The sequence below is a fragment of the Giraffa tippelskirchi genome, chromosome 9 (assembly GCF_054371585.1).
Source record: "Giraffa tippelskirchi isolate mGirTip1 chromosome 9, T2T-mGirTip1v1.2.pri, whole genome shotgun sequence".
NCBI classification, from domain to species: Eukaryota; Metazoa; Chordata; class Mammalia; order Artiodactyla; family Giraffidae; genus Giraffa; species Giraffa tippelskirchi.
In genome coordinates, this window is record NC_137283.1 from 30,116,285 (window position 1) to 30,143,627 (window position 27,343).

Below are 27,343 nucleotides of genomic sequence, written 5' to 3' on the forward strand. Positions count from 1 at the left end.
AAGGAACTAAAACAGTTAAGTCAGATTCACTTCATTTTAGGAAATTTTGATAGTAATTAATTTAAGGATGCAGAAATTGAGAGCTGGGGTCATTGTTCATACTGAGATAAATACAGAAATATCTTTCAGGAACAGCAGGGAAAACAGAAGGGAAAAGAGAAGATTGCACATCCACTTTCATGTAGTTTGTGGTTAATTTATTTTCAAATATATAAATGAGTGCATAGGAATGGATGCTTAATTGCTAATATCTATTATTTATATACATTGCCCCACTTAAAACAAGGATGGAGAAGCCTCACACATGCAGATTTTGTAAAATGTGCTACATCCATTAGCACAGTTCATGGTGTGTGCTCTGATGGGAATTTAAGAAGGATCTTTACTGCACATCAGACACTATGTGCTGCGATATTATTATTAAATCATGGCTCTTCCTGTGTGGTCCCATTCCTGAAGAAAAGGGGAGAAGTCCAGGGCACTATCTGTGCTTTTGCTTCTATGTTCTGACTGTAAAAGCATCTGGTGGATGATAAAACCAGGGATATACATGCTATGAGAAAACAGGTTTCTTAAAAAGAATCCTGAGAATATACCCAATGGATGTATAATTTTGAATCTGAGGTGTCTCATCCAAGTGGAAGAGGAAAATCATAAATATAAGACACCTCCAAAGAATAGTCTTAATTACACCATGGACTACTGAATAAAATGATTACATTTTCTACACTGTAAATTTCATACAATTAAATGCAATAGTGTCACCTTATAAAATGTTTCAATTTTATAATTATTTCAGTTCATTTGCTCAGAAAAAAACATAAGCACAAATTTACTAAGTATCACCCAAATCTAGTCATTCTAGTTCTAAAGAACTAACTTGAATGTTAGTTGTGCTTGTCTGAACTTAAATAGATCTTGACATATTTAAGTAGCTATTAAAATTGATAAAATCAGGGATGATACCCCAGCTAGAGAAAGGCAGTCACACTTTATCTATTTCCATTCTGCATTATAGACTTTTCTGAAGAACTTAATGTTGGGGAAGTGGGAACCAATTTTTCTACTTTTGAACCAAAAAATTCCAGTAACCAGTTGGAGCCACCATGTCATGAACCTTATTATTAATGCTACATTCTCTCGGTGACAGAACATTAACCATAATGTACCAGAACACGGGGTTTGGATGAGGTTCGTCTTGTCTTTTGTTTTGTTTTTAATTTTGTTTTGGGAGAAGAGGATAGGATTTTTTTTTTTTTTTTTTTTTTTTTTTTTATCTGTGTTTGTTTAAACCATGTGCTTGCCACTTTGGAAAATGATTCCCAAAGATGCAGGAGATATGCTTCTGGAGTTGAGAAGTGTGGCGGGGACCAACAGAGGGCAGCTACAGCTACCTCTAGTTCCGCCTCCTCCTGATTCCAGACGTGGTGGTGGCAAGAACAATGACAGTTAGAAGGGCAACTCAGAAAGGACAGGATCGTGAATGAGGGACTGACCTCAGGTACACTAGTGGAAATTCCTTTGCACTGTTACCTTCTCCATTATAACCAAATATGATCCTTTCTAATGAGGCAGATTCTGCCCTTCTTTTCCCCCATATTTATTTTTTATTTTTTGGCCGTGTGGTGCAACGTGTGGGATCCTAAGTTCCGTGGCCAGGGATCAAACCTGTGCCCCCTGCATTGGAAGTACAGAATCTTAACAACTGGACCATGAGGGGAGTTCTCTGTCTTTTTTAAATTGAAGTATGCTTGATTTCCAGTACTGTGTTAGCTTCAAGTATACAGCATAGTGATTCAGTATTTTTGCAGATTATATTCTATTACAGGTTATTGCAAAATAACAGGTATAATTTCCTGTGCTGTACAGTATATCCTTATTGCTTACCTATTTTATACATTGTAGTTTGTATCTGTGAAGCCCATACCCCTAATTTGCCCCCCCTTTCTATCTCCCTTTAGCAACTACATAAAGATGAGGTGTACATATACAATGGAATACTACTCAATCATAAAAAAGAATGAAGTACTGGCACTTGCAACAACTTAGATGGACCTACAGAATATTATGCTTAGTGAAGTAAGTCAGACAGAGAAAGACAAACTTTATATTTGCAACCTAAAAGTAATACAAATGAATGAATATACAAAACAGAAAGATTCTTCCCCTTAAATAGCTAATATTCTAATTACATTTGGAATGGTCCAGAGGCTGCAGTAGTCCTTTAGGGTCATAAGAGTATCACTTACCACTTCACAGTCTTCACATCCTCCATGCATCCTAGGGGTGAAAGTAAAGAGGAAATAAAAGCACCCTAAGAGGGCTTTTGTCACGGCTTCTTGCTCAAAGGCAAATACCACATTCAGCTGAATGGCCTGAAGGTCTCAGATCTCCTTTAACCCAGGTTTAAGGAAGGAAGAAGTGAGAAATGAGATGGGTATCCTGACAGCAACATGCGGAGCCTGTGCTCTGATGCCAGGTAGCTCAATAAAAGGAATTTAATACATAAGGAAAGTGTTACAAAGGTATGAAGAGAGCTGAAAAGCCAAGTGAGGAAATTAGCAATAATAGGAAATCTCTGCCACCTCTTCTCTTGGTCCCTCCTGGTCACCAGTAGATCATCGGTACGGACATCAGCTCCTCGGCCACTAGTAACTATTATTAGACAAAACAGAAGTAAGTGGCACTAGCAGAAGCCACAGAGAGAAGGGCATTTGGAAAAAGATAAAACCAAAAAGAAGATTCAAAGCAGAGAGAAGGGAGAAGAGATAGCCCAGGCTTTCCTTTCTCCCACCCTCCCATTTCCCATTGCTGCCTCCTATTGGCTAGAGCTACTCAGAAGCCCCTTGGCAACCTATGCCAGGCCTGCACGTGACTGAAGAAAGCATGTGTGTTATGAAGGGCAGGCCAGCTTCAGAGTGAAGGGCTCTGGAGGAGACAGTCTAAGTTCACACAAAAGGCCCACCATCTCCTATGTTTCTTAAACTCTCTGAGCTTCAGTTTCCTCATCTATAAAGCAAGAACAGTAATAGTACTCAATACAGGGTTATTTCAAGACCCATGTGAGGGACTTCCCTGGCTGTCCAGTAGTTAAGACTTCACTTTCCAATGCAGAGAGTGTGGGTTCCATCTGTGTTGGGAAGCTAAGATCCCACATGCCTCGGGGCCAAAACATAAAACAGAAGCAATATTGTAACAAATTCAATAAAGATTTTAAAAATAGTCCACATTGAAAAAAAAAAAAACTTTAAAAACTTTTTTAGTCAAAAAAAAGTGTACAGGACTGCAAACTGGCTCTATATGAACCAGCTGACATATCTGAAAACAGGAAAGCTAGCACAAATTTTAGATCCAGACAGAGTTAGATTAATTCCTTGCTTCACCACTGTACTGGTAAAAGATTTAGGATAGTCAATGACAATCTCCAAGCCTTAGTCCTTACATCTAAAAAGTGGGGACCACATTGTGTATCTTTTACTGTTCATTTATTTATTCATTCAACAAGAGATAAGCCATTCTTATAACTTAGGTTTTAGTAGGGGGAGAAACTAATTAATAAACTAATAAGCTTAGTATACTGTGGTCAATGCTATGGAAGAAAAATAAAGGTGCTACGAGAGTTTAAGCAAGGATATGATTTACAGCGAAGGTGTTTTAAGCTAAAGACCCAAAGGCTGAGTAGGAGTTAGGTGAAGTTGTGAGGGAAAAGTGTGCAACATAGTTCAAAGACAGCACGTGCAGAGACCTGAGCTAGGTGCTTCCCAGGAACTAAAATTTCACCAGTGTTGCTGGAGTGCAGTAAGTAAGGAGGACAGAAGAAGACAGAGAAACAGGCAGGAATCTGATCACATAGAAGCTTGTAGCCTGAGGTAAGGATTTAGGACCTGATTCTAAAGGGAGAGTGAGATGTTCTAATCTATGATTTTAAATATCACAGGGGCTAATGAACTTGAGGTGGGCTCATGTGGAAGCAGTGTCCTGGACAGGGGGCTGTTTCCATGGACCTGATGGTGGCTACAGCTGAAACAGTGGGCAGAGGCTGACGAATTTCAAATAGGAATCTGCAAGAGAATCAGCAAAACTCAGGAGAGAATTGGTTGCGGAGGGTATAATGAGGAAAAGAAAAACGACAGGAATGAGTTGCAGCTTTGAAGCAATTTATATGTGTGTTCAGGAGCCATTCACAAGATAAAATTAGGGAAGAGACAGGTTTGTGGAATATGGGAAAGAGAGAGCTCCATGATGCAATGTGGCCTTGGTAAGTGAGAGATGTTCTGAACACAGTGCAGAAGAGATGAGACACAGGCAGCTGGATGGATGCTGGGCAGGATGTCATGATGTTTTAGATGGGCCAAGAGGAGTGCTAATGATAGGCTATGGAACATCAAGTTTATGCAACATTAAAGTCCCAAGGAATACAGCAGGCAAAGGAAAATATACCCATTCAGGAGAATGGAAAGTCCAATTCTCTTTTCAGTTGACAATTTTCCCCTGAACTGCTTAAGCTACTTTTGTGCAAACAAAAATGGACCATATGCAAAACAGTTTCCCCTGATCATGCAGAATTATTTAATACGTCTTTTAGGAACAGTGTGGAACACACTTGAAAGTGGGGGAAAAATCTGTTTTCAATTCATTAATGTTGCCGTGTTTTTCTGGGCTAGAGGCTCTGCCTTTTACAACCAAATAAAAAGGACTGACTTATAAACAGAAAAAGAATAATGGGCTCTATTCTCAAGTGCAAGATAGAGACAAGGAAGGAAACAAATGCCAGCTTGACCAGAGGATTAGGTCTATATATATAGTACAATACATACAATATTATACATAAAATCTATGGTGTACATCAGAAGCAGAGACCTCCAGGGTCTGACAGCTTGAAGAGATGTTGGCAAGAAGATTCGAATCAAACAGTTATACACCCACAGGAAATTACAAGGCCATTTCACAAACAGGTTTTCACACTCTGATAGGAAATACCAGCTTCCATCCCCAGAGGACACCCTGCGCCCAACCTGACTTATTTCTAAGCCAAACTTTCAGTCTTGTAATACTTACAAATAACAGGATCTGGTGGGTAAATTATTTTTATATGGTCACAGACCTGAATAAGTCTCTGATTCTCCAGTCTAAGAGATCAGGGAGCATTTGCTTGGAATATTTTCTCCTGAGAGCCTCTTTGCCAGGGGCCGCTAGAGCAGCAGTCTTGGCATTAAAAAAAAAAGTGATGAGGCTTTATGCCCAAGATCTTTGACCACCAACACCCCTTCTTCAGAAATGCATACTGAGAATAGAGTCTATGAACAGCACTCACTCACTTCTGAGTTTTTGTGGGTGGTTTGTAGTGACTTATGAGATATGGGTGAGTGGGCCACATGCTAGAAGCTGGCTCTGAGGGAATAAAAATACACCCTGTCTGGCAAAGAGATGAGTACACACACCATAGACGTATTATGAAATAGGCCACCTAAACTAAAAATACTGAGTAATGGCCACAGCACCTGCAACAATACATAGCAATTAAAGTGGTCATAAAAGTTATGGCATGGTTCTTTACCACTCTGTCTTACTGGGAAGAAAGAATCAGAGGGTGAGAGGCTGGGGAGAGGGGAGGAGGGAGTGAGGGATGAAGGAGGATTTTTGTTTACCTGTATGCAGAACTCATTTTAGACCTTTATATATATATATATATTTAAAATAAATTAGAATGAGTTTATTTAAAATATTTGTTCCCTTTCAGAGAATTTCCATGTTCTCCCTTCTCTTAAACACTAAGCAGTATATGAATAAGAGAAAAAAGTTTTCCAGAAGGTTTTAAGAAGTCAGTGAATGGGGACCTAAAAACACTTAGACAGCACTGGCAGATGATGCAGAGCGCAGAATTTGCAGGCTTGTGTAGTCAGTCAACTGAAGTCTGAAAACCAAAGATTACTAACATTCTTAATGGAGGAAAAATAGATTACAAAAGTCTAATAATGTTAATTGATTGATAAGCCCATTAGGAGAGGGGAATTTTCCCCAATTCACACTAAAATGTTACTTTCAACCATCCGCAGTCTTCAGCATACTGATTTTAATTAATTAGATAATATATCGCATGAACACTTATCTACCCTTTTTCAAAACCCTTACATGGTTTTGAGACTTTCTTAACTAAAAAAAAAAAAAGGAAGGAGTGAGGGAGGGAGGAAGGATGAAGAAAGAAAACGAAAGAAGTTATAATTTTAACGAAAGAACTGTTGCATCTTCTAACTAATTCACTTTATAGAAACAAACAAAAAAAATAATCCATAACCTATCACAGCTGCTTGGCTAGAATTACCAATTACCTTCAATGCCTTAGAGATACTTTTCATATTTTTACAAGTCTGCATAGCAAATTTCTAAAACAGCTTTCTTACAGAGGATTGATAAGATTTATACCATTTTAGGTGTATACGATGATGTATTTCATTTAACTATATAAAATCAAGGCTTTACATAACTGGAGGAAAAATAAGACAGGGCTTAAAAATAATACACAACCACAAACAACTACGATTATTTAAAAAGTAATTTATGTTAGGTTTTGAAATGTGCTTTTCACTGGCATTGAATATGGGTGTGGCAGATTTACTGGAATCCACATCAAACAAATAAAAAAGCCTTGTGACGAGAAGTCAGAAATGTGGATGGTCTCTCCTTGTCCCCAAATCTAATTGCTCCTAAAAGCTCCCAGCACTTGGGGAGGACTTGCTATTTTTCAGACCACTGCAGAGGTTTCAAGAGAGGTAGCTAATTGTGCAGCTTCCCAGCACCTCTATGCACAATGTAAATATAGGAGTTTAAAAAAGGGACAGCACTTTAAATAACCAGATTATGTGGAATCAATAGGAAATGCTCAGGAAGTTAATAAAGCAATTACTTAAGTAGAGTGAGTACTGGATAGGGGTGGGAGCACTTGAGAAAATACCGGTGTACTTCACCCCCAATACAGATAAATAATTAAGAGTCGGCTATAAAGTTATCAAGCACGCCACTGCACATGCTTGCCCTGCATCTGCGTCCCCAGATGAGCCACATATAATTGTCTTTCTTTCTTCTTTCTACAGAGGACTGCGCCTCCCTTGTCCTCACCTGTCTGTTCTGCCAGTTTTTGGATTGTCTCTTGATGCTCCCGGACACGTGTGAAACGCTGTGTATCAATGTTTGCTGCCCCTCTCACAGGTACCATCACACCTCAGATGAAAGCCACCCCCGGAATGACTGCAACTGCAACTGTGACATTGACTGCAGCCTTTTTGAATCTTGTCACGAGACCAGTGAGTGTCTGGAGCTGGCCATGGAGATTTCAGAAATCTGTTATCGTTAGTGCGACAAAGGAACCACATTCAGGCAGACCTTTTGGCCCTCAGGGGAAACTTCATGACAATGAGCCTGTGATTTTCATGTGCTGAAATGTAAGGACTGTACACATTTCTTGGATGCTCTAGACCATTTTATTCTGCACCTGTCTGGGAAAAAGCTAGTACTGTCAACTCAATGGTCTTGTTCCAAATTTCCCCACCGCATGGCTCGCTGAAAAATCAGATCTTGATCACATGTGATGAACAAATCTTAAATACTTCTTAAATGCCATAGGTACAAGATGTTTCTTGACTGCAAAATAGCATGCAGAACCATTTTGTGTTATTGCACTCATTGGCTTGCATCATGGATTCAACTTCATTCACAAATTCAGGACAAATTAGTGCATTCTTTTAGAATTGACATACATTAGCTTGTCTTTCTAATGGACTCATGCATAAACATTATGCATTGTTGGTTATTATTAATAATGTATTGTATAACATCATTTTGTAATTAAAAATTTATTTATACAGTCGCTTAAAATTCACTTATATGTACAGTTTAGGTAGGAAAGGGAATTAAATGAATTAGAAACCGTGTTCCTATAATTACAACAGATGTCTCTAAGACATATCCAGTGAATTTTGAATATGATGTACTTCGAGAGAGTACTGTAATTCTAGACCATATTATTATATGCTTATGACTATGTCATAACAGGTTACGCGTATTCTTAATTTGTTACAGAAAATCTTTTCTTTATTCTAATAAGCAGAAATGGGAATTATGTGCAACTTTCAAGAAAATGATCCCAGATCGTCAATTCTTCATTTTCCTCATTTCTGTTTGTCAGGTACAATAAGCAACAGGATATTAAAACAGAACCGGTTCATTTTACTAAATGATCAGTTGTGCAGGAACCCGAAAGAAATACATGTGCAGGTACTTATTCAGCACTGAGTTTCCTAATACATAATGGGCTTCAGAAACCATATATTTTTTCTTTTTCTGAAAATTCAAGTGATTCATAATTATATTGAGCACTTCCTCATATTTACAAAAAATCTTTGTAAGATGTGGTATAAACTTAGAAAGTGACTTTTGACTCAAACAAATTAAAACAAACAATTCAAACAAATTAAAACAAACAATTTGTGAGGGTTGAAGTCACTTGAATTTTCTTTAGCCTCTTTAGGCATGGCACTGCTCACAAACTTGTTCTTAAATATTCTAATGGCGCTGTCTCACTACCTTCATCGAATGTAAAAAGACACACTTTATCAATAACCAAAGAACATAAAAGTGAAATAAGTCAAGGGAACTTTTTACGATCTGGACAAACAACAACAACAACAAATTTCAAAATATCTATCTTTGCCTGACTTTGGCAATTTGGGACAAAAGGCATGCTTGGTTTGTGTCTGTAGCCACCTAGCACATTCTTCTACTATGCAATATATTCCTCGAAACACTGAAAACTCTTCATCTTTTGAAAATATTTTAAACTGCCCATATAAAAAACATTGAGCTGCTCTTGTCTTGTTCCTGGTAACACAGTGCATCTACGGCTCCTGCAGGCTTCGTCCCTCTTCAATTATCATGTTATCCACAAAGCACAGAATAAGATAGAGCCCAACCCTTACGAAACACTGTAGTCTCAATTCCTTCTAGAAGCTTAGAGACAACTGTATGCATAGAACTTGCAGATCTTTAGAATGGAAAAATGTGTACTATTAAGAAGGGGACCTAAAGTTGTTGTTACCAATATTTTTATAAGAGAAAACAGCCCCCCAAGTACTGACTTGCATCAACAAGATCATACAGTTATTTAATGGCAGTGTCAGAAACTCAAAGTGGTGGTCTAAGTTTCTGATGGCCGTGCATTACCCCAGGATCCTCTACTTCTTAGTTCAGCTCTATGCAGCTGTATACCTGTTCCAGTTGCTCAAATATCAAAATACTACCAGACTGGCTCATAAACAGTTGCTACTGTGAACCTCCTTAGGGCTTCTCCCATACCCCTAACCACCTGGCCCTCTCCGAGCCCCTACTCACCTCCTCACGGTCCAGTCACTCAAAGAAGAACATCTGGACCTGTAGAGGGTCTTTGGGATCCTGTCCCAATAATATGGTATCTCATCTCATTAATCAGGCCATGTTATATAAATGTTAAATATTTTGACTATCATCCCCTTATTCTTTCTAGTCTACATAACCCTCAAATTGGGCAAAGATGATCCATTTCAGAAGTGAACTGAATGCTTGTCAATTAAAGACATAAAAATTGTCAGGTCTTATTTTATACTGTGGTCAGAATACTACAGGATCCTTCTGTGGCCTCTCTTTCCACGGTTTGTTAACTTATTCCTCACTTTCAGAATTTGCCATGCTCTATAAGAAAGGGTCGGTTATACAAAGTGTGAAATTTCTTTTCTTTATCACCAATAATAAAACATCATCCTTTTTGCAAATATGAATGGCTCTTTCAACTGAATTCTTACACAATAAAGCATACACAGCTGGGAAAATGCAATTGCAGAGGTAAGACAGATGAAAAAGGAACATGGTTATTGATTAAATACAAATATCAGAGTCTGAGAAGGTTCGGATTTTTTTTTTTTTTTTCTGCCATGATGAAAGCCTGTGATCCCAAATAAAGATAATGTTGTTCTTTAAGGTGGGCTTCTTAGGGAAAAGAACATTCTGATTTAAGGAAGCACACTAGATAAGAGAGCTCTGAGAACATACAACCTTTACAGGGAGTCCAGAAAGAGATTTTTTTTCTACACAATATAACCAGATAAGTACATTGTCTTTGCTCTGCTCAATGGATTTTTATAAAACCATTGCTTCTCTAAAAGCCTACAAAATATGGGAAGCCATGAAGAAACAAAGTCACATTTAACTTGCTAATGAAATTTTCCCACTACATAAGCTGATAGGCCTACAAAATTAATTATCAATGCTGGACAATCAAAGTTAATAAGGCAAAAGTTGCCTCCATTTTTTTTTTTTTTTTTTTTTTCCCAAAGAAGTGAGACAATATATTCAGTCAGGGAACCTTCACAAATAGGAAATATCACATGAAGGCATATCAGCATTTTTTCAAGGATAAATGTGTAGGTGGAAATGTCTGAAGGGCAGAATTCATTATCCAATGCCTCTAAATTTCTCCCTTTACAAAACTGAAAAAAAGAATAGTACATACAATTAATTTAGGCACTTTGACTCTAAGAATTTTGCCCATTAAATGTTAAGTTCACCCAGGTTACACAAACTGATGACCTGTGATAAAATGACAAAATTTAAGTACTTGGTTTAATATTTTGTTGGGTGTTCTTCAAAAAAGTTATCTGAGTTAAAACCTGAAGAGGAGCCATATAGAGGCTCATGTGAATTGTTTAGAAAGGTAGGGTGAATAGAGCATAATTTTCTAGTGATTATAATCAACACTGGACCAAAACTGTATTACTGAGATTTTCTACATAGTTCTAGACAGCTCGTTACATCACCATGAAGGAGCCCAGGATGTGGGAAGGGATGAGGAATGGAGGTAAGGACAGGATCTGCATCAGTACTAGATAAAAGTGCCACTTTCTTGGACTTTCCTGGTGGTCTAGTGGTTAAGACTCCATGCTTCCAACGCAGGGTGAGTTTGACCTGTGGTCGGGGAACTAAATCCCATATGCCATGTGGTGTGGCCAAAAAATTAGAAGGAAAAAAAAAAAAAAAACCTGCCACCTTCTGGTCTACTATCCTGATATGCTTCATAGCCTGGCTTTTGCTACTGTCTCTAAAGCAGTGGTTCTCGGTTAGGGGTGATTTGGCACTCATTTGGCAATGTCTCGAGGCATATTAATATTTGGTTGTCACAATGGAAAGAGGAAAGATGCTATTAGGCTTTAGTGATTAAAGGCCAAGAATGCTACTAAACATCCTACAACACAGAGGACAACCTCCCAAAGAGCTCTGAAAGCCTTTCTATCAGTCTCAATAAATCATTATCAAATGGACCTTAAAAAACTCTTAGAAACAAATTTGCCAGGTAAATTTAAACTTTAAATTTCCAATAAATAACAAATAATGTTTTAGTATAAGCAATGTCCCAAATATTGCACATGACATATTAACACTTATACTATGAAACAATTCCTTGTTTATCTGAAATTCAAATTAAACTGCTTGTCCTGTATTTCTATTTGCTAAGTCTAGCAGCCCCAGTGCAACAGACTCCACATTTTGAGAAGGAATTTAGGAAAATGATGATCCTTCAGCTTCCTCCCTGCTGTCACGAAAGGAAGGGTTGTTGATCTCTTTGGTCAAAAGCCAGGACATTCATTGGGCCACATTTTACAAAGTGGTATAGTTTAGGTCAGGGAATCTGGTTTAAAGATCATCTCTCAGCTCAAGAGCAGGACATTCTCATTTTCCCTGCTGTCTAAGGTTGATGCAGGGCCTACTTCCTTAGACTAAGCTGATCATGTCACATCTCTGTTGGCAACTGAGGAAGCACCTTAGCCAGGGCTATCCTGATTTGAGAAGTAGTAAACAGAGGTCTTCACTTAAACCTTGACACCTAAACTGTATTTTCTGATTCAGTCTTAGCTAGAAAGACCTGCTTTGACTAGTGCTTACATCGCTAGAAGAGAATCTGCTCCCCATCTAGCTATTTTTCCTGCCCATATAGCTCCCTCTGCCGAACTCAACAGGGGGAGGAAGGGGTGAGTGGGAGGGTGAGACCGAGGCGTTCTTAAACCTGGATTGCAGTACCATCTACACACTTCAACAGAAGCTCTCAGTACCTAGTTAGGAGCAGACCAGAGAGCCTGACAGTGCTCCCCTTACCGTATTATTCTTATTTTACAGATGAGAGAAATATTAGGTAGAAAATATAATATTTAAGTGCTTTATATACATTATTGCTATTCTCTAAACAGGCCTATGACACAGGTTCTATTAGCATCTTCATTTTCCTAGAGAAAACAGAGACTTAGAGAAATTAACTAACTTGCCCAAGGTTCACACCAAATAAGCAAATTGTTGCAAGGCTTGAACCACTTGTGTTCATTTCAAGGTTTTCACTTTTTTATCCCTAAGTCTAAAAGTTGTACATATGAAAAATGATTGAATCAAAATAAAATCCAAGTATCACTTTTAAAGCAAAAGCAATCAGAAAAATATGACACTATTCAAAGAAACCCACTCGCTGATAGTAAATGTTTCCTGAGTTGTTATCCTATGCAATGATGAGAATTTAAAACATCTTCAACATGCTTTTAAGATAGGTACTCTAATAAGTAATAAATGCAAAGTGAATGTATAGCAACTTAATCTTTATGTCAGGAGCTCTGCCCCATTCATTTCTGGTTACAAAGGCTTACATTTTAGTGCTCCATTTTAGCAAAGCAATTTTGATCTCTGCCTCCAGAGCTCATCCTGCACACAGGACCCGGACCAGTCCCTCATCAGCATTCCATACGAGCATGAATTGTTTTTAGTCAGTCAACAACAATACAGTCAACCAAATGCATTCTGATACTGAGACCTTTTATCTCAAAAGCTATGCAGAAACCAAGGTCACAGTAACCTCTTTTATGGTTTATTGTTCCTCAAATGTACTTAGTGAATTTACAAAGCCACAACTTACTTTGTGGATTCAGAGCTTTCACTACGTTCAGCCCTCTCCTACATCATCTTTGTTTCCTCTTTCAGCACTTTCTGCCTAAGGGTCTTCATTGAACATCAAGTTCCCGTAAGTATTTTAAAAAATAAAACAAGAATATCGAACAAGATTCTCTCAGCAGCTAAGATAATCATCATTTGTAATTGAGGCTCTTCAGAAAACTGCATGAATGTTTCAAATCACTGCTGTACAGCTTTGCAATTAACATGCAGGCAATGGAAGGCGAAGGCAAGAAGGTAGGACCTTGCCAGTGCTGTCACTCTGCCACTGTTACAATCAAATAACTGCTGATGTAGGCAAGGCAGTGAGCCTCGATCTAGCCCAGGGGGTGAGTTTGGAAAACTGCCCTTGGGAGGTGAGGTAGAGTTAGGGTTCTAAATGCTGTAGAAGTGCTTCTGCAGACCCACAAACCTCATGAGATTACCCTTCTAGCTCACGTTTTTGATGACTCTCATTTAAGCAATAATATGCATAAATTCATTGTCTTGATCTACTAGTGGTATTTTCACAATAAAGTATTAGCTATGTGATTAGAGATACTTTTGAAAATAAAAAAGTGTCTGTGTACACAGAGAACAAATGTATGGACACCAAGTGGCCGGAGGAATTGGTAAACTGGGATTAACCTATATAGGCTACTGACAGTATGCCTAAAATAGATAACTAATGAAAACCTACTGGGAGAACTCTACTCAGTGTTCTGTGATGACCTAAATAGGAAGAAAATCCAAAAGAGAGGGGATATATGGATACGTATAGCTGATTCACTTTTCTGTACAGCAGAAATTAACACAACATTGTAAAGAAACTATACATCAATAAAAAATAATTTTTAAAAAATACTGTCTGTGTAGCACCAAAAATCATTCCGCATGCTACCAATGGTACTTTAATCATAAACTGGGCAACAGCAGGCTTAATGAAAGAAACTATGTAACCATTTGGGCAGTTATTGCCCAGCTCCAGGAAAGACTTAGTAGAGGCCTGGACTAAGGGGGTGGTTAGGAAGTGAGTGACTGTGGGGAAGGAGGAAGGGGCGAGGTTCATACCTAGAAAGGCCTTTGAATGTTAGTTTGTGATTTACTTTGGAACAAATGAAAGCCACTGAAAAATGGCACAGGATTACATGATTAAAGTGGGGTGGGAGGAGGATGGGCCATGACACAGTGTACAGGACAAATTAGAGCAAGGAGAGATTGGAGACTGACAAAGGAGCCATTGCAGTTGAGGCATGGGGTGCTGAAGGCCTGAAATAGGATGGTGACAGGGAAAACAGGAGGAAAGAGATGGATGGGAAAGAAATTAGAAAAGGGCTATTAGTCCTTTCTCAAACTCTTCCTATTTTAAGACTCAAATATTCCCTACTGTCTATCATGTCTATGAGTCATGAAGCCATTATTTTCATTAGGGAAGGAACGGGTTGGGGAGGGGAGAGTTTTATTCCAAGTGGAAAGTCAAGGTATATTTTTAGCTACATTAAGCCAGCCTTCTGCTGCTCTGCACACTGATGTAATTCCAACATAAAACATAATCTGTAATATTCTAGGGGAACAAATCCAATTCTTGGTCATATAAATTTTCATATAAGTCCATCACAATTCATTCCCAAAACATCTCATTCTCTTTGAAAGCTTGAACTGCAGCAAGTGATCAAAAAGAGTAGTTTAAAATTGCTCTGGAATTTCCAGAGATGCTAAATCTAACCCGCCGACGGCGTAGGACCAATCCCCCAAACTTTAAATCAGAAGTAAAGCATTTTATGTTTTAAAAGATATATTCCTCAAAGTTTATCACAGTGTATTAAAGTCAAATGTGAGTTATTACTTACCAAATCTGGAGCTGATGTCGCCTCTTGATTACCCTAGGTAGGCGAGAATAAGTATCTTCCAACCAACATATTTTTTACCTTTTCATCTGCCTCTTGCTATTTACAATAGAGTGAAAAATAATAGCCAAGGAGTGACTTTTCAGGGTTGGACGAAGTGCAAATCCCATCTGACTAGAGTCTAAATTGTATTCCAGGCCCCTGGCAAGTTCTGCCACATGGGGAAAAAATAATGGAAACTGACTTCTCAATAGCTGGACTGGTCCTGTAGGAATAATCAGTGAAAACTCATCTGATGAACTTTCAGCACATTTGCATTGGCTTAGAACCCATGTATTTATTGTTGGTCATGCTTGAAATTTACTCCTCTCTGCCCCTGCTGGAGTTTTCTGCATGAAAGAGAGAGCAACACCATGATCAAGATGCCTGATGGAACCCCAGAGTGAGCAGAAATGTTATAACTAATACCACTGATACAGAAATTCAAAATTCCTTCCAGGGGAGGAGGGAGTTGGAAAGGAGGAGGATACCCTTTAGTTTAAAGTGATCTTAGATCCTTTTCTTTTTAGTGCCTAGAATATTACCTAGGCACTCAATTAGAGGAGCATCCCAAAGGTTCACCGTCCTAAAGGCCCCCGCTTCTGGTCTTGGGGTGTTTGCGTTATCAGGACACTCCTCTTCTAGAATGCCTCCATTATAACACAAGTAAATTCTATGAAATGGCTTCAAGAAGCCATATAAGAGTAGATAAGAAGGTTGAAGTCTAAAGACAGACATGGGTACCAGTCCTGTCTCTGCTGTTTACTAGCCAAACAAACTGAGTTACTAACTAAACCTATTTGAATCTCACATCATAAAATGTGTCTATTAACACCTACCCCATGGGTCACTGTTAAAAGTAGAAGAGATACTTCTATCAAAATCTTTTGTGTAGACTTAGTACATGTGTAGATTTACTACTTTCATTAAAATTTTCAGGGACTTCTCTAGTGGTCCAGAGGCTAAGATTCCATGCTCCCAATGCAGGGTCCTGGGTTCAATCTCTCGTCAGGGAATTAGATTCAACATGTTGCAACTGAGAGTTCACATGCCGCAGCTAAAGATCTCACATGTCACATATTTCGCAGCCTTTTAGAGAAGCAATGGTTTTATAAAAATTCATTGAGCAGAGCAAAGACAATGTACTTACCTGGTTATATCGCTGTGGGGAAAAAAAAAACAAAAAAAACCCTCTGTTCTAGAATCCCTATAAAGGTTGTATGTTTTCACATCTCTCTTATCTAGTGTGCTTCCTTAAATCAGAATGGTCTTTTCCCTAAGAAGGCCGCATTAAAGAAATCTGCCATGGAGGAAATTTTCACATAGCCCTTCTTTCTGTGGGAAAATCCAATTAAGACTTTCTTAGGAATGGAAGCAAATTCACATTTTGTGGGGTGTGGTGCTTAAAACAAGAAAGAATCATTTTAAGATTCAAGGCTGCAAAAATATCTTAATTTTGCAATTTTATAAAACCACAGTCATGAGTTGAAAAGGGTACAGTTTTTTTTGCAATCTATGATGGAGATCTAGAGATCAACAGGACAACCAACATCACACCTAATGGGAAAGGGTCTTAGCAGGGATTTGCATACACTAGCATTCTTTCTGGGTGTAGAAAGTCCTTTCTCATAGGAAAAGGGCACAGCAAACTTTGCCCATCATACTTCAGATAAGTACACAATGCATTAGTCTCATCTGACAACCTGAAAAGTAAAATATGCCATGCCAAGAGGTATTCTGGACTCCATTTCAGGATTCTTCCCAAGGAGTCCCCATAAAGGTGACACAAATGCACATAGTTATTCCAGCAAGGGCTTACAACTAAATTATTCAGTGAGAGCCGAGACTCCAAATTTCAGTTCTGACTTACCCTACTGTTTTCATTTCTTCTTTTACATCTTTAATTTATGGTTGTTGAAAAATCTAATTAGTTATTAATCCTTAGGAATTATGTGTTCCAAGCATGATAAGAAACCAAAAAGGACTAAAGAGAGGGAGAAAGGAGAAGAGTTAACTGTGAAAAACTCATTCACAATGAATGTCTAGGTAGATGGGGGCTTAGCCTCAATTACTCTAAAAATGAAAAAGTCAGCCTCTTCTTTAGCTAAGCAACAATACCCCAGCATTTCCCTACCTGTTTGACAGCACAGTAGTTTCAAGTAGATGCTTTTGTGGAAGAAGCATTCTAAGATCAAGGGGTATAACACTACATCGTCTTGGAGACTCATAGGGAATATTAAAGACTCTGAGAAGTCCTGCAGTAAAAAGTACCCTACACATATGTGTTGAACTCAGCATTTTCCAAACATATATTAGCCAAAGAATCATGTGTATAAATAAGGGCAAATAGATTTGAGACATTGGTTGAAGCCTTTATTTAATATTTTTAAAAGCATCAGGGATGGTGCACTTCATGGGGTATCATAATTCTTTTAGACAGCTGCACAAGACAGTACTTCAGAGAAAATCAAATGACCCACCCCATCTTTGTAACCACACTGCTTCAAACAGGAATCTGTACCAACATGGAACATCCATCTGCTTTAGTTCACAGAACTGAGATCTGGGATTCTTTTCATCCAAATGAAGATTTTGATTCTGCCACGGGGAACTCCCTTATCTTTCTTGTTGTTTCACGGCATGCGATGTGCTTGCTCCTTCTCTATCTCACCATCCCCCTAAATAGGTATCTATGGTTCCATTATTTTTTTTCATTTACTTGCTCTCATTTTGAGAACCGAGAAAATACTCATTTATTTATTGATGGATTTCATAAGAATAGAGTCTCAAAATTGAGGGCCATGATTCACGTTATGCCATGTATATGATGACTAGCTTATTTCAAGAAGGGGATACTTTTTTGTCATGGTTCTGACACCCCAGGAGACACTGGGTATGAGCTGGCTTTCAGAGAATGCTACTTCCAAAATAATAAGGAACCTATAACATCCATATTAGGCAACTCAGGTATTCAGTTGCATATGCCATGATCTCTCTATTTGAGAAAGGAAAGTCTCGACCTCTGAGAAACCTCCTCCTCCTGGAGCATCAGGATTTTTAACTCTATTCCAGGGTAAGTTATTTTATATAAGCCACTGACCATAGTGAAGTGGATACAACAATATTTACTCTGGGAATATTTTGCTGTTCATGGTTTCTGAAAACTTTTTTAAGGGACCAGACAATAAATCCATAAAGTACATTCATAATCATCTCTTTGGGCAAGTTACTTAAATTTCCTATACCTCAGTTTCCTTACCTAGATTAGAGAGATCAAACTTAGATCTTACAGTTATACTGAAGATAAAATGAAAAAGTACATCACATGTCTTTAGGAGAGTGACTGACACCGCAAGTATTCAATTTAAAAAAGTTATTTAAATCGAAAGGTCTGAGGAGGATGCAAATGTCTACTTGTCCCTAAACTGTTAACAGGGACATTTTACGTTCAAATTTCAGTTTTGATTAACTCTCTTGTTGGGAGTTTTTTTCTTTTGTGCTGTTAATATATATTTACCAAAAAAATCTAATTAGTCATTAAACCTTTGAAATTACAAGTCATAAGCATGATAAGCAGGCAAAAAAAAAAAAAAAAAGGATATAGAGAAGGTGAAAGACAAAACATTAACTATTAGATGTTCCTTCATAATGAGCTTGTATGCAGGTGGGAGCAAAGGCACAGTTGCCCTAAATTAATGAAAAATTTATATCACTTAAGAATGATTCTGCCATCTCCATTACTTGGAACTATTAGATTTATGTTTGAGTAAAATTGAGCTAAATTGGGCTCAGGTTGCATTTGGGGCCCTCCTTATACATTAACCCGTGATATCACTGAGATTGAGGTTAAATTTCCAAAAGCTTCGTCTTCTCTGGGAAAATGAACAGACCAACAGTTCCTTGGCGTTAGCTCCGCCCCACTCCAATCTGTTACTTTTACGTCCAACGTCAAAGGCAAGCTCTCCCCATTCCAACTGTACCCTGAACACTCTCCCCCATAAAATACGGTTTAAAGGCCAGCTGCAGTGTGGAGCCTTTTCTCGGAGCCTACAGTTTCAAACAAATGACTGGGAAGGAGCCAGAATCTATATGGGCTCACGAAGACTGTAAAACATTTGGTGCGGAGTGGAAAAAGACGCCTGAGAGCTCTGCCAGGCGTTTTCAGCTTTCTTGCACCTGTGCCAAGTGTTTTTCAGCTCCCCTACCCCTCTCTTTGGAAGGGGGGGCTGCTGGGATGGGGGCGGGGGTTGGGGAGATAAGCAAGCTTTCTGAGGGCATATGCCATGGGAATTGAAAAACTTGCTACCACCATTAGACACTTGTTTCCTGCCCAGTCCCTTCTCTGAAGGCAAAATGAGGACCTCCAGCCTATCGTAGTATTGGAATTCTGAGCATCTGAGTCTACTTGACATTTATTTTATCCTATCGTGCATCACCATGGATTCCGAAGACCACTTCCTCCTCAGCCCCCTCCCTGAAAATCTCTCCCGTGAGCTCTCAGTTGAATCACCCCTGCCCATCACCGACACCAAATTGCCAATTATTTCAAGGAAATAATTTACACATTGAGACAGTTTGTAATATGCAAAAATGTGTGTGGAAGAAAGTATATGTTTCTTAAAGGAAGAACACCCAAAATGTTTTCAGATGAAAGTGTGAAAATGTCTAAACATAGATGACATGATACAGATCATGAGAAAGTCGATTTGAAATTATCCTGAAACGTTGTGATAATGTTTTCAAAAGAAGGAGAATTCAGGGGAAGGGAGGTGCTACTCGGACCCTGCACAGTGGCATGGAAGATAAAAAGTTCTACCATGGTGTATTGATTCCCATGCATTTTTTCAGTTAATTCAACAACCCTCTGAATTACTTTCCCCATTTACAGTTAAGGAAACCAAGGGTTAAGAAGATTAAGTCACCCATCACACACCAAGGAAGCAGAGCTTGGACTTGATCCCTGATCTCTTTATCTCTGAGCTCTCTGTTAGGCAGGCCACATTCCTCTCCAAGAGAAGCTCTTTCAGCTCACTGACATATTGATGCAAAGAAAATCACATACAGAGATTCATTCCTTTGGCTGAAATTTGGATCTCCCTTAAGATATAAGTGTTCTCTCAAGACCAACAATACAACTTCATCAACCACTTAACCTTATCAGGAGTGAGAAAATTGGGCCTTTTCTCTAGGCATCTCTTATTAGATAGGGAGAGCAGAAATCACTGGGCTGCTATAGATGGGAACAGAGCAATTGCTGGTAGGAAAATGGTAAAAAGAATTCTCTTAAGGGACTTCCCGAGAGGTCCAGTGGTTACAAGATAGCCCTTCCACTGCAGGGCACATGGGTTCAGTCCCTCATCTAGGAACTGAAATCCTACATGCCACAAGGCATGGCCACAAAATAGAAGAAAAAAAAAGAAGTCTCTTAAAAATGGAACGGGAACTAAAACTTGTCACTTCCTTGCTCCTTCAATGATCTCCCATTGTTTCCCAATGAATTCCAAACTCCGCATCATGCCTTATATCATGATCCTTGCACAAAACTTCCAGCCTTAGCAGAAAAAGTTAGTTCCCCCAACTTAAGGTGCTCCTGTCTACCTCAGGCCACTAGTACGTGCTGTTCCTTCCTTTGACTAGTTTCAATTAACCCTTCAGGTCACAGATTTCTACCCCTTCCCTCTGAAACCTCAATTTACATTAGGAGGCCTTTGTTTCACCATACCTTAGCACTTTTCTTCTCCTTCATGATACAGAATTAAATTAGTAACTCCAGAGCAAGCAGGAAGAATATGTCTTTTGCACAGTTTATACACCACTGTATACCCTGTGGGGCTTCCCAGGTGGCTTAGTGGGAAAGAATCTGCCTGCCTGTGCAGGAGACATGGGAGACACGGGTTTAATCCCTGGATCAGGCAGATCCCCTGGTGCAGAAAGTGACAACCCACTCGAGTATTTTTGCCTGGAGAACTTCATGAACAGCAGAGTCTGGTGGGCTACAGTCCATGGGGTTGCAAAGAGTCAGACACGACTGAGCACACACACACACACGCACGTATACCCAATAACTACTATTAATATATTCCCTGGTACATAGTTGGCACAGATTTAATATTTTGTGGTAGAATGAATGGATATAGGGTAGTGCAATCTATCTTTGTACTCCATGATTGTTTAATGAGGAATAGCACAGCTGAAAGTTCAGTCAAGGACTTGTATTGATTGGACAATGATGCAATTAAAGGAGATTTCTTCCTATATAGGTATATAAAAGAGACCCTGACTTTGTAAAAAAGTTTCAGGTCTTAGATATCTATTTTCTAAGGCCTAAGTATCATATATATGTATATGGGTGTTATATATATTATCTATATACAACATGCATATATATTAGTATTTATATTACATATCATATACATATATTAGCATGTATATTAGCAATTATCAACATGATTATTATTTTGTCATTATAATTTTATGTTACTTTTGTTACTGGAATAGCTCTCATTGGCCCAAGAATTTGCTACGTGGTAGGCACTGGCCTAAGCAATTTATATATATTATTTAGTTCAAGCTTCATAAAAGAAGACTATAAAAAGGTATTAATAGCTTCATTTTACATATGAAGAAATATGACTTACAAAGATTAAGACATCTGAGATTCTTTTCTAGCTAAGATTAAAAGCTAAGTCTATTCAAAGTCATTTATCTTCAAGGACAACTGATAACCAGTTCATAATTCCATCATTCAAAAACTCGAAGAAAATCAAAACTCTCTCCCCTAATCCATCTTTCTCTTTTCAAATACACACACACACTCCAAGCTTAAGTAAAACAACAAAAACCTATCCCATGATGAAACAAAAAAAGAAACACACCAAGAAAATGAAGGCCATAGGACGTTTGAAACTGTCCATGAACATCTCAGTATCACATCCATCCATCTGCTCAACAAGGACACATCCCTGAGCTGTACTTTTCCCTGAAGACATCTGAACACAGCAAGCCTGACATTATAATCCAAGATCTCAGGAAGAAGTGTGTTGACTCCATTCAGCTAGAACAGGAGGTATCCTAACACCTAACAGGCAGTTAAATGAACTCAAAGTTTTCTTCCAAACTTTGTAAATGACACCGTCATTATCATCAAGTAAAGACCTACTTAGAGGTAAAGCTCAGAGCTTGTCGATAAAGATCCCAGTGATGCTGTGTGTGTGCTCAATCTCATCTGACTCTTTGTGCCCCATGGACTGTAGCCTGCCAGTCTCCTCTGTCCTGGCCTTCAGCAAATAAGTCCCTTGGTAAAATGTGATACTGGACACCATTGGGGTCTACATGATGTGGTATTTTGAAGGGAGTCAATAAAGACAGGGTGGTGGCCAAGGAAAGCTGATTAGACAAAATGCTGGGCTGCCCTTGCCCTGCAGTCCCTGTAACTCTTAGGTATTATGGTCCACATATGATTTCATTGACACTCATCTAACATTCATTCAACATACACCAAAAATGCAGTCACTGAGCTCTATGCTATAGGCAACGTTTAAGTGGCTATCAATTTCACTTCTGAAAAGAAGAGGAGCAGGGGGTTCAGAAAGGAGGAGGAGAAAGAACAAGGAAAAAAGACAGAACACACTCATGAGTGCCTCTCTCATGAAGAGAGAAACATGCCACAGCAGCTCTTCCAGCCTTGACTTTCTAAGGTAGACATGCACTCAACCTCATGTGTCTCAGTTTTCCCTCTTTAAAATGGGTACAGTTACCCTGCCTCAGGCTTCATGAGATCGTTGTGCTGTTCAAGAAAAAAAAAAAAAGTAAGATGAAACTGCTCTCAATCCATTGTAAAGGTCCTATTATTGCTCCATGAGCAACACATTTTTTTTTTTCCTCATGAGACATTCAATCATTTCTCACGACCCAATCAGGGGAAAATTCCAAGTGCCTCCCCAGTAGTATCTGCTGAGCTGGAGACTCCCCACAAATACTGGCTTCCCAGTACTGTACCCCAGTTACAAAACATCAGTGCCTTCTCAATTTAATGTATTTTCGTGCAGCAACCGGTCCACTAACAGGCAGAGGTGCATTAGTGGGAGATTTATGCTAATATCTCAGCAGTGGAAATCATGAGCCTCACTATATTCTCATTCGGTCCGAGACAAGTAGCCAGGGTATGTCCTTTAACAGGATTTCCAGGAAGGATACTGCATCTTAAGAAATGCTGATTTGCTGGCATTTATATATTCCAGGAAGAGGGCTGTCTTAAGTGTATCAGAGCATCGAGCAGAGAATTATTTTAATGCCCCCTGCCTCCCTCCACACATTTCCAGCATAAGAGAAGAGCAGAAAATATCCACTGGCTACAGAAATGCTGGCACTGGAGAAGAGGCTGGAACCGTTCTGAAGAGCCCTCATAAGACAATAAGACAAACGTCCTAGAGAACGGGGTGCTATCCATCCCCAGCAACTGCTTCTACAATGGCCCTGCCAGCATGTGTAACGGCCAACTGGTTCATCTTGCTAACTATAACGCTCAGCATATGGGGCGGGAGTGTTTATAGATATATACATACACCATACATTTTTCACAGCAAGTACATATAGAGACCATCCAACTGTATATTTTGCAGACATACAAACACGCACATATATTGTCCATATGTTCAAACAATTTTTAAGCTATATCATGAACAAATAAAGATCTCTTTACACAAAAAGTTGCTAAAGGTACCAGAGCGAACACTTCAGAGTATGGATTTTAAAGACGAAAAAAAGTGAACTTGAATCCAGCCTGACCTTTTCCAGGTACGTGACCTCCTCTTCTATAAAATGAGAATAATACTGGAATCTTCCCTGAAGGATAACTTCAAGGATTACTCAGGATGATCCATGTAAAACACTCAGTACAGCATCCAGCGTAAGGTAAATTCTCAACAAATGTTGGCTTTGTTACTTCTAGATACCATGTCAGGTGGTAATCACCAAAGTTCTTTCAAAATTAAGAGAAGTCAAAACAAATGGCAAGATGTTATACACTGCCCATCCAGGAACTTCATCAACAACTTGATGTCTCTTGTCTGTTGTTTCTCACCATATCCCGAGCATGCATCTGTCACTGTACTTACCCTATGGCAGCTCTCTTCCTTCACTAGCCTATGACTGTCTTGAAATAAGGAACTGTGTGTTTTTCATTTTTGTTTTCTCAGCCTGTGGATCAGAGACCAGTTCATGGTAGGTGCTCAATAAATATTGACTGAACAAACTATTATTCATAGATGACATATCCTATGCAGAAAGACCTGCAACTGGGACTTGTCAGATTTGGCCCAGCAGGGAGATGTACAAATGCAAATTATCGCAGTAAAAGCTGATCTCTTAAACAAAGAAGTACAGATAAAGCAAAAGAGTGATTTTTTTAAAAAAGATTATACTTTCTTTAGACATTTTCTTTCACTGAGAATATGTTAATGTACATATTTACTCTCATCTTCTTGGGTAACACCAAAGGACAATTGGATGTTTGATAAAGACCTGAATCATTTTTCTTGCATATACCACCTCCTTAACGCATAACATAAAATTTTAGCCTCAGATCTTAAAGCAAAGATCATACAGACTCTTTTCAAAAACCTGAGTGAAGAACTCTTCCAAGTTTTATATTTTGTCTCTCAGTGAACTTGGTGAATTAAAATTCTTATCTAAAGTGTGAATCCCTAGTGCAAAGAGATATTGTATGTATGGTAAATTTAAGTCTTGAAACATGGACAGAAATATCTATGGAAGAAATGTTTCTTGAATGGCAAACAATAAAAAAAAAAAAAAGTGTAATGACTATGTGGAAAGGCATTTTGGTGGCCCAGTGTAATATCAACCATGAATTGTCAGGATACCCCAACTTCCCACTAGCTTTTTCTTAGGGGATCACAGGATCCAACTTTCACCATCATCAAAGGGAGTTTTATTGTAAGTGTTCCTTGCTCTAATGCAATAATCTTGAGAAGCCAACCAAGTGAAGTCATTCTAAGCCATTATCACCTCATCAGGAATTTATCATCCAGTCATTTGGCACAGTTTCTGGAGGATACTGCAGCAGGAATGGGTAAGAAAATGGATAAATCCAACTCCTTGGATATTATCTATGAAGTCTCAACACATAACATCATCATCATTTTTTCTAACCACAGGAAGTTTCTGTACTGGGCTCAGCTCACACATATCCACTTCCTTAAGAGGGACACTATGAGTTGTCTGCACCTTCTGTCTCTCATGTGACTCAGGAGACACAGGTAAAGCTTCAGGGGTAGAGCCTGATGAGAATAAATGAATCTGACTGGTGAGGATGGCCAAATGACCTAAACTGACTCTCTCTCTATCTGATTCAGAGGAAGGACTTAAATATCAGGCTAAAGGGAGAGGTATACTTTGTCATTTTCATTTGGCATGAGCTAAAATGTCTTGCATAAGCTTAACATTTCATGCCAAGATAGGCACAATAAAGGACAAAAATGGTAAGGACCTAACAGAATCAGAAGAGATTAAGAAGAGGTGGCAAGAATACACAGAAGAACTGTACAAAAATTCTTAATGACCCAGATAACCACTATGGTATGGTTACTCACATAAAGCCAGACATCCTGGAATGTGCAATCAAGTGGGCCTTAAGAAGCATTACTACAAGCTAGTGGATGTGATGGAATTCCAGTTGAACTATAGCAAATTCTAAAAGATAATGCTGTTAAAATTCTGCACTCAATATGCCAGCAAATTTGGAACACTCAGCAGTGGCCACAGAACTGGAAAAAATCAATTTTCACTCCAATCCCAAAGAAGGGAAATGCCGAAGAATGTTCAAACTATCAAACAACTGCAATCACCTCACATAATAGCAAAGTAATGCTCAAAATCTTCCAGGCTAGGCTTCAACAGTACAGGAACTGAGAACTTCCAGCTATAAAAGCTGGATTTAGAAAACACAGAGTAACAAGAGATCAAATTGCAAACCACGTTTGATCCATTGGATCACAGAAAAAGCAATGAGAATTCCAGAAAAATATGCACTTCTGCTCCATTGACTATGCTAAAGCCTTTGTGTGGATCACAACAGGTTGTGGAAAATTCTTAAAGATATGGGAATACCAGACCACCTTACCTGTCTCTTGAGAAACTTGTATGCAGATCAAGAAGCAACAGTTAAAACTGGACATGGAACAATGGACTGGATCAAAATTGGGAAACGAGTACGTCAAGACTGTATACTGTCACCCTGCTTATTTAACTTATATGCAGAGTATATCATGCAAAACTCCAGGCTGGATGAATCACAAGGTGAAATCACGACTGCTGGGAGAAATATCAATAACCTCAGATATCCAGATGACACCACTCTAATAGCAGAAAGTGAAGAGGAACTAAAGAGCCTCTTGATGAAAGTGAAAGAGAAGAGTGAAAAATCTGGCTTAAAACTCAACATTCAAAAAACTAAGATCATGGCATCCAGTCCCATCCCTTCATGGCAAATAGATGGGGAAACAATGGAAACAGTGATGGACTTTATTTTCCTGGGCTCTAAAAAATCACTGTGGATGGTGACTGCAGCCATGAAATCAAAAGATGCTTGTTCCTTGGGATAAAAGCTATGGCAGACCTAGAAAAGAAAGTGAAAGTGAAGTCGCTCAGTCATGTCCGTCTCTTTGTGACCCCATGGATTGTAGCCTACCAGGCTCCTCTGTCCATGTGGTTTACCAGGCAAGAGTACTGGACTGGGTTGCCATTTCCTTCTCCAGGGTATCTTCCTGACCCAGGGATAGAACCCTGGTCTCCTGCATTTCGGGCAGACACTTTACCATCTGAGCCACCAGGGAAATCCAAGAATACTGGAGTGGGTTGCCATGCCCTTCCCCAGGGGATCTTCCCAACCCAAAGATCGAACCTGTATTTCTTACGTCTCCTGCATTGGCTGGCAGGTTCTTTACCACTAGCGCCACCTGGGAAGCCCCAGCAAAACTACACAACGTATTAAAAAGCAGAGACAAAAGACTGTTCTATATACACAGATGCATAGAACAGTCTTTTGGACTCTGAGGGAGAAGGTGAGGGTGGGACGTTCTGGGAGAATAGCACTGAAACATGTATATTATCATATGTGAAACAGAACACCATTCCATGTTCGATGCATGAGACAAATGCTCAGGGCTGGGGCAATGGGATGACCCTGAGGGATGGGATGGGGAGGGAGGTGGGAGGGGGTTTCAGGATGGGGAACACATGTAAACCCATGGCTGATTCATGTCAATGTATGGGAAAAACTACTACAATATTGTAAAGTAATTAGCCCCCAACTAAAATAAATAAATTTATTAAAAAAAAAAAAAGCAGAGACAGCACTTTGCCAGCAAAGGTCCATATAGTCAAAGCTATGGTTTTTACAGTAGTCATAAACAGATGTGAGAGTTGGACCATAAAGAAGGCTGAGTGCC

At 39.0% G+C, this 27,343-nt stretch overlaps 1 protein-coding gene and 1 long non-coding RNA gene across 2 annotated transcripts in view; one reads left to right on the top strand and one right to left on the bottom strand.

Moving 5' to 3' along the window:
* Positions 1 to 9,800, top strand: part of MDFIC2 (MyoD family inhibitor domain containing 2) — a 108,149-nt gene extending 98,349 nt beyond the window's left edge. The window contains exon 5 of the mRNA XM_081528382.1: positions 7,092 to 9,800. Within this exon, the coding sequence (XP_081384508.1) occupies positions 7,092 to 7,351 (260 nt within the window). The 3' untranslated portion in view covers positions 7,352 to 9,800. The remainder of the gene's footprint in view (positions 1 to 7,091) is intronic.
* Positions 1 to 27,343, bottom strand: part of LOC145520893 (uncharacterized) — an 867,842-nt gene that overhangs the window by 705,661 nt on the left and 134,838 nt on the right. The window lies entirely within an intron of this gene.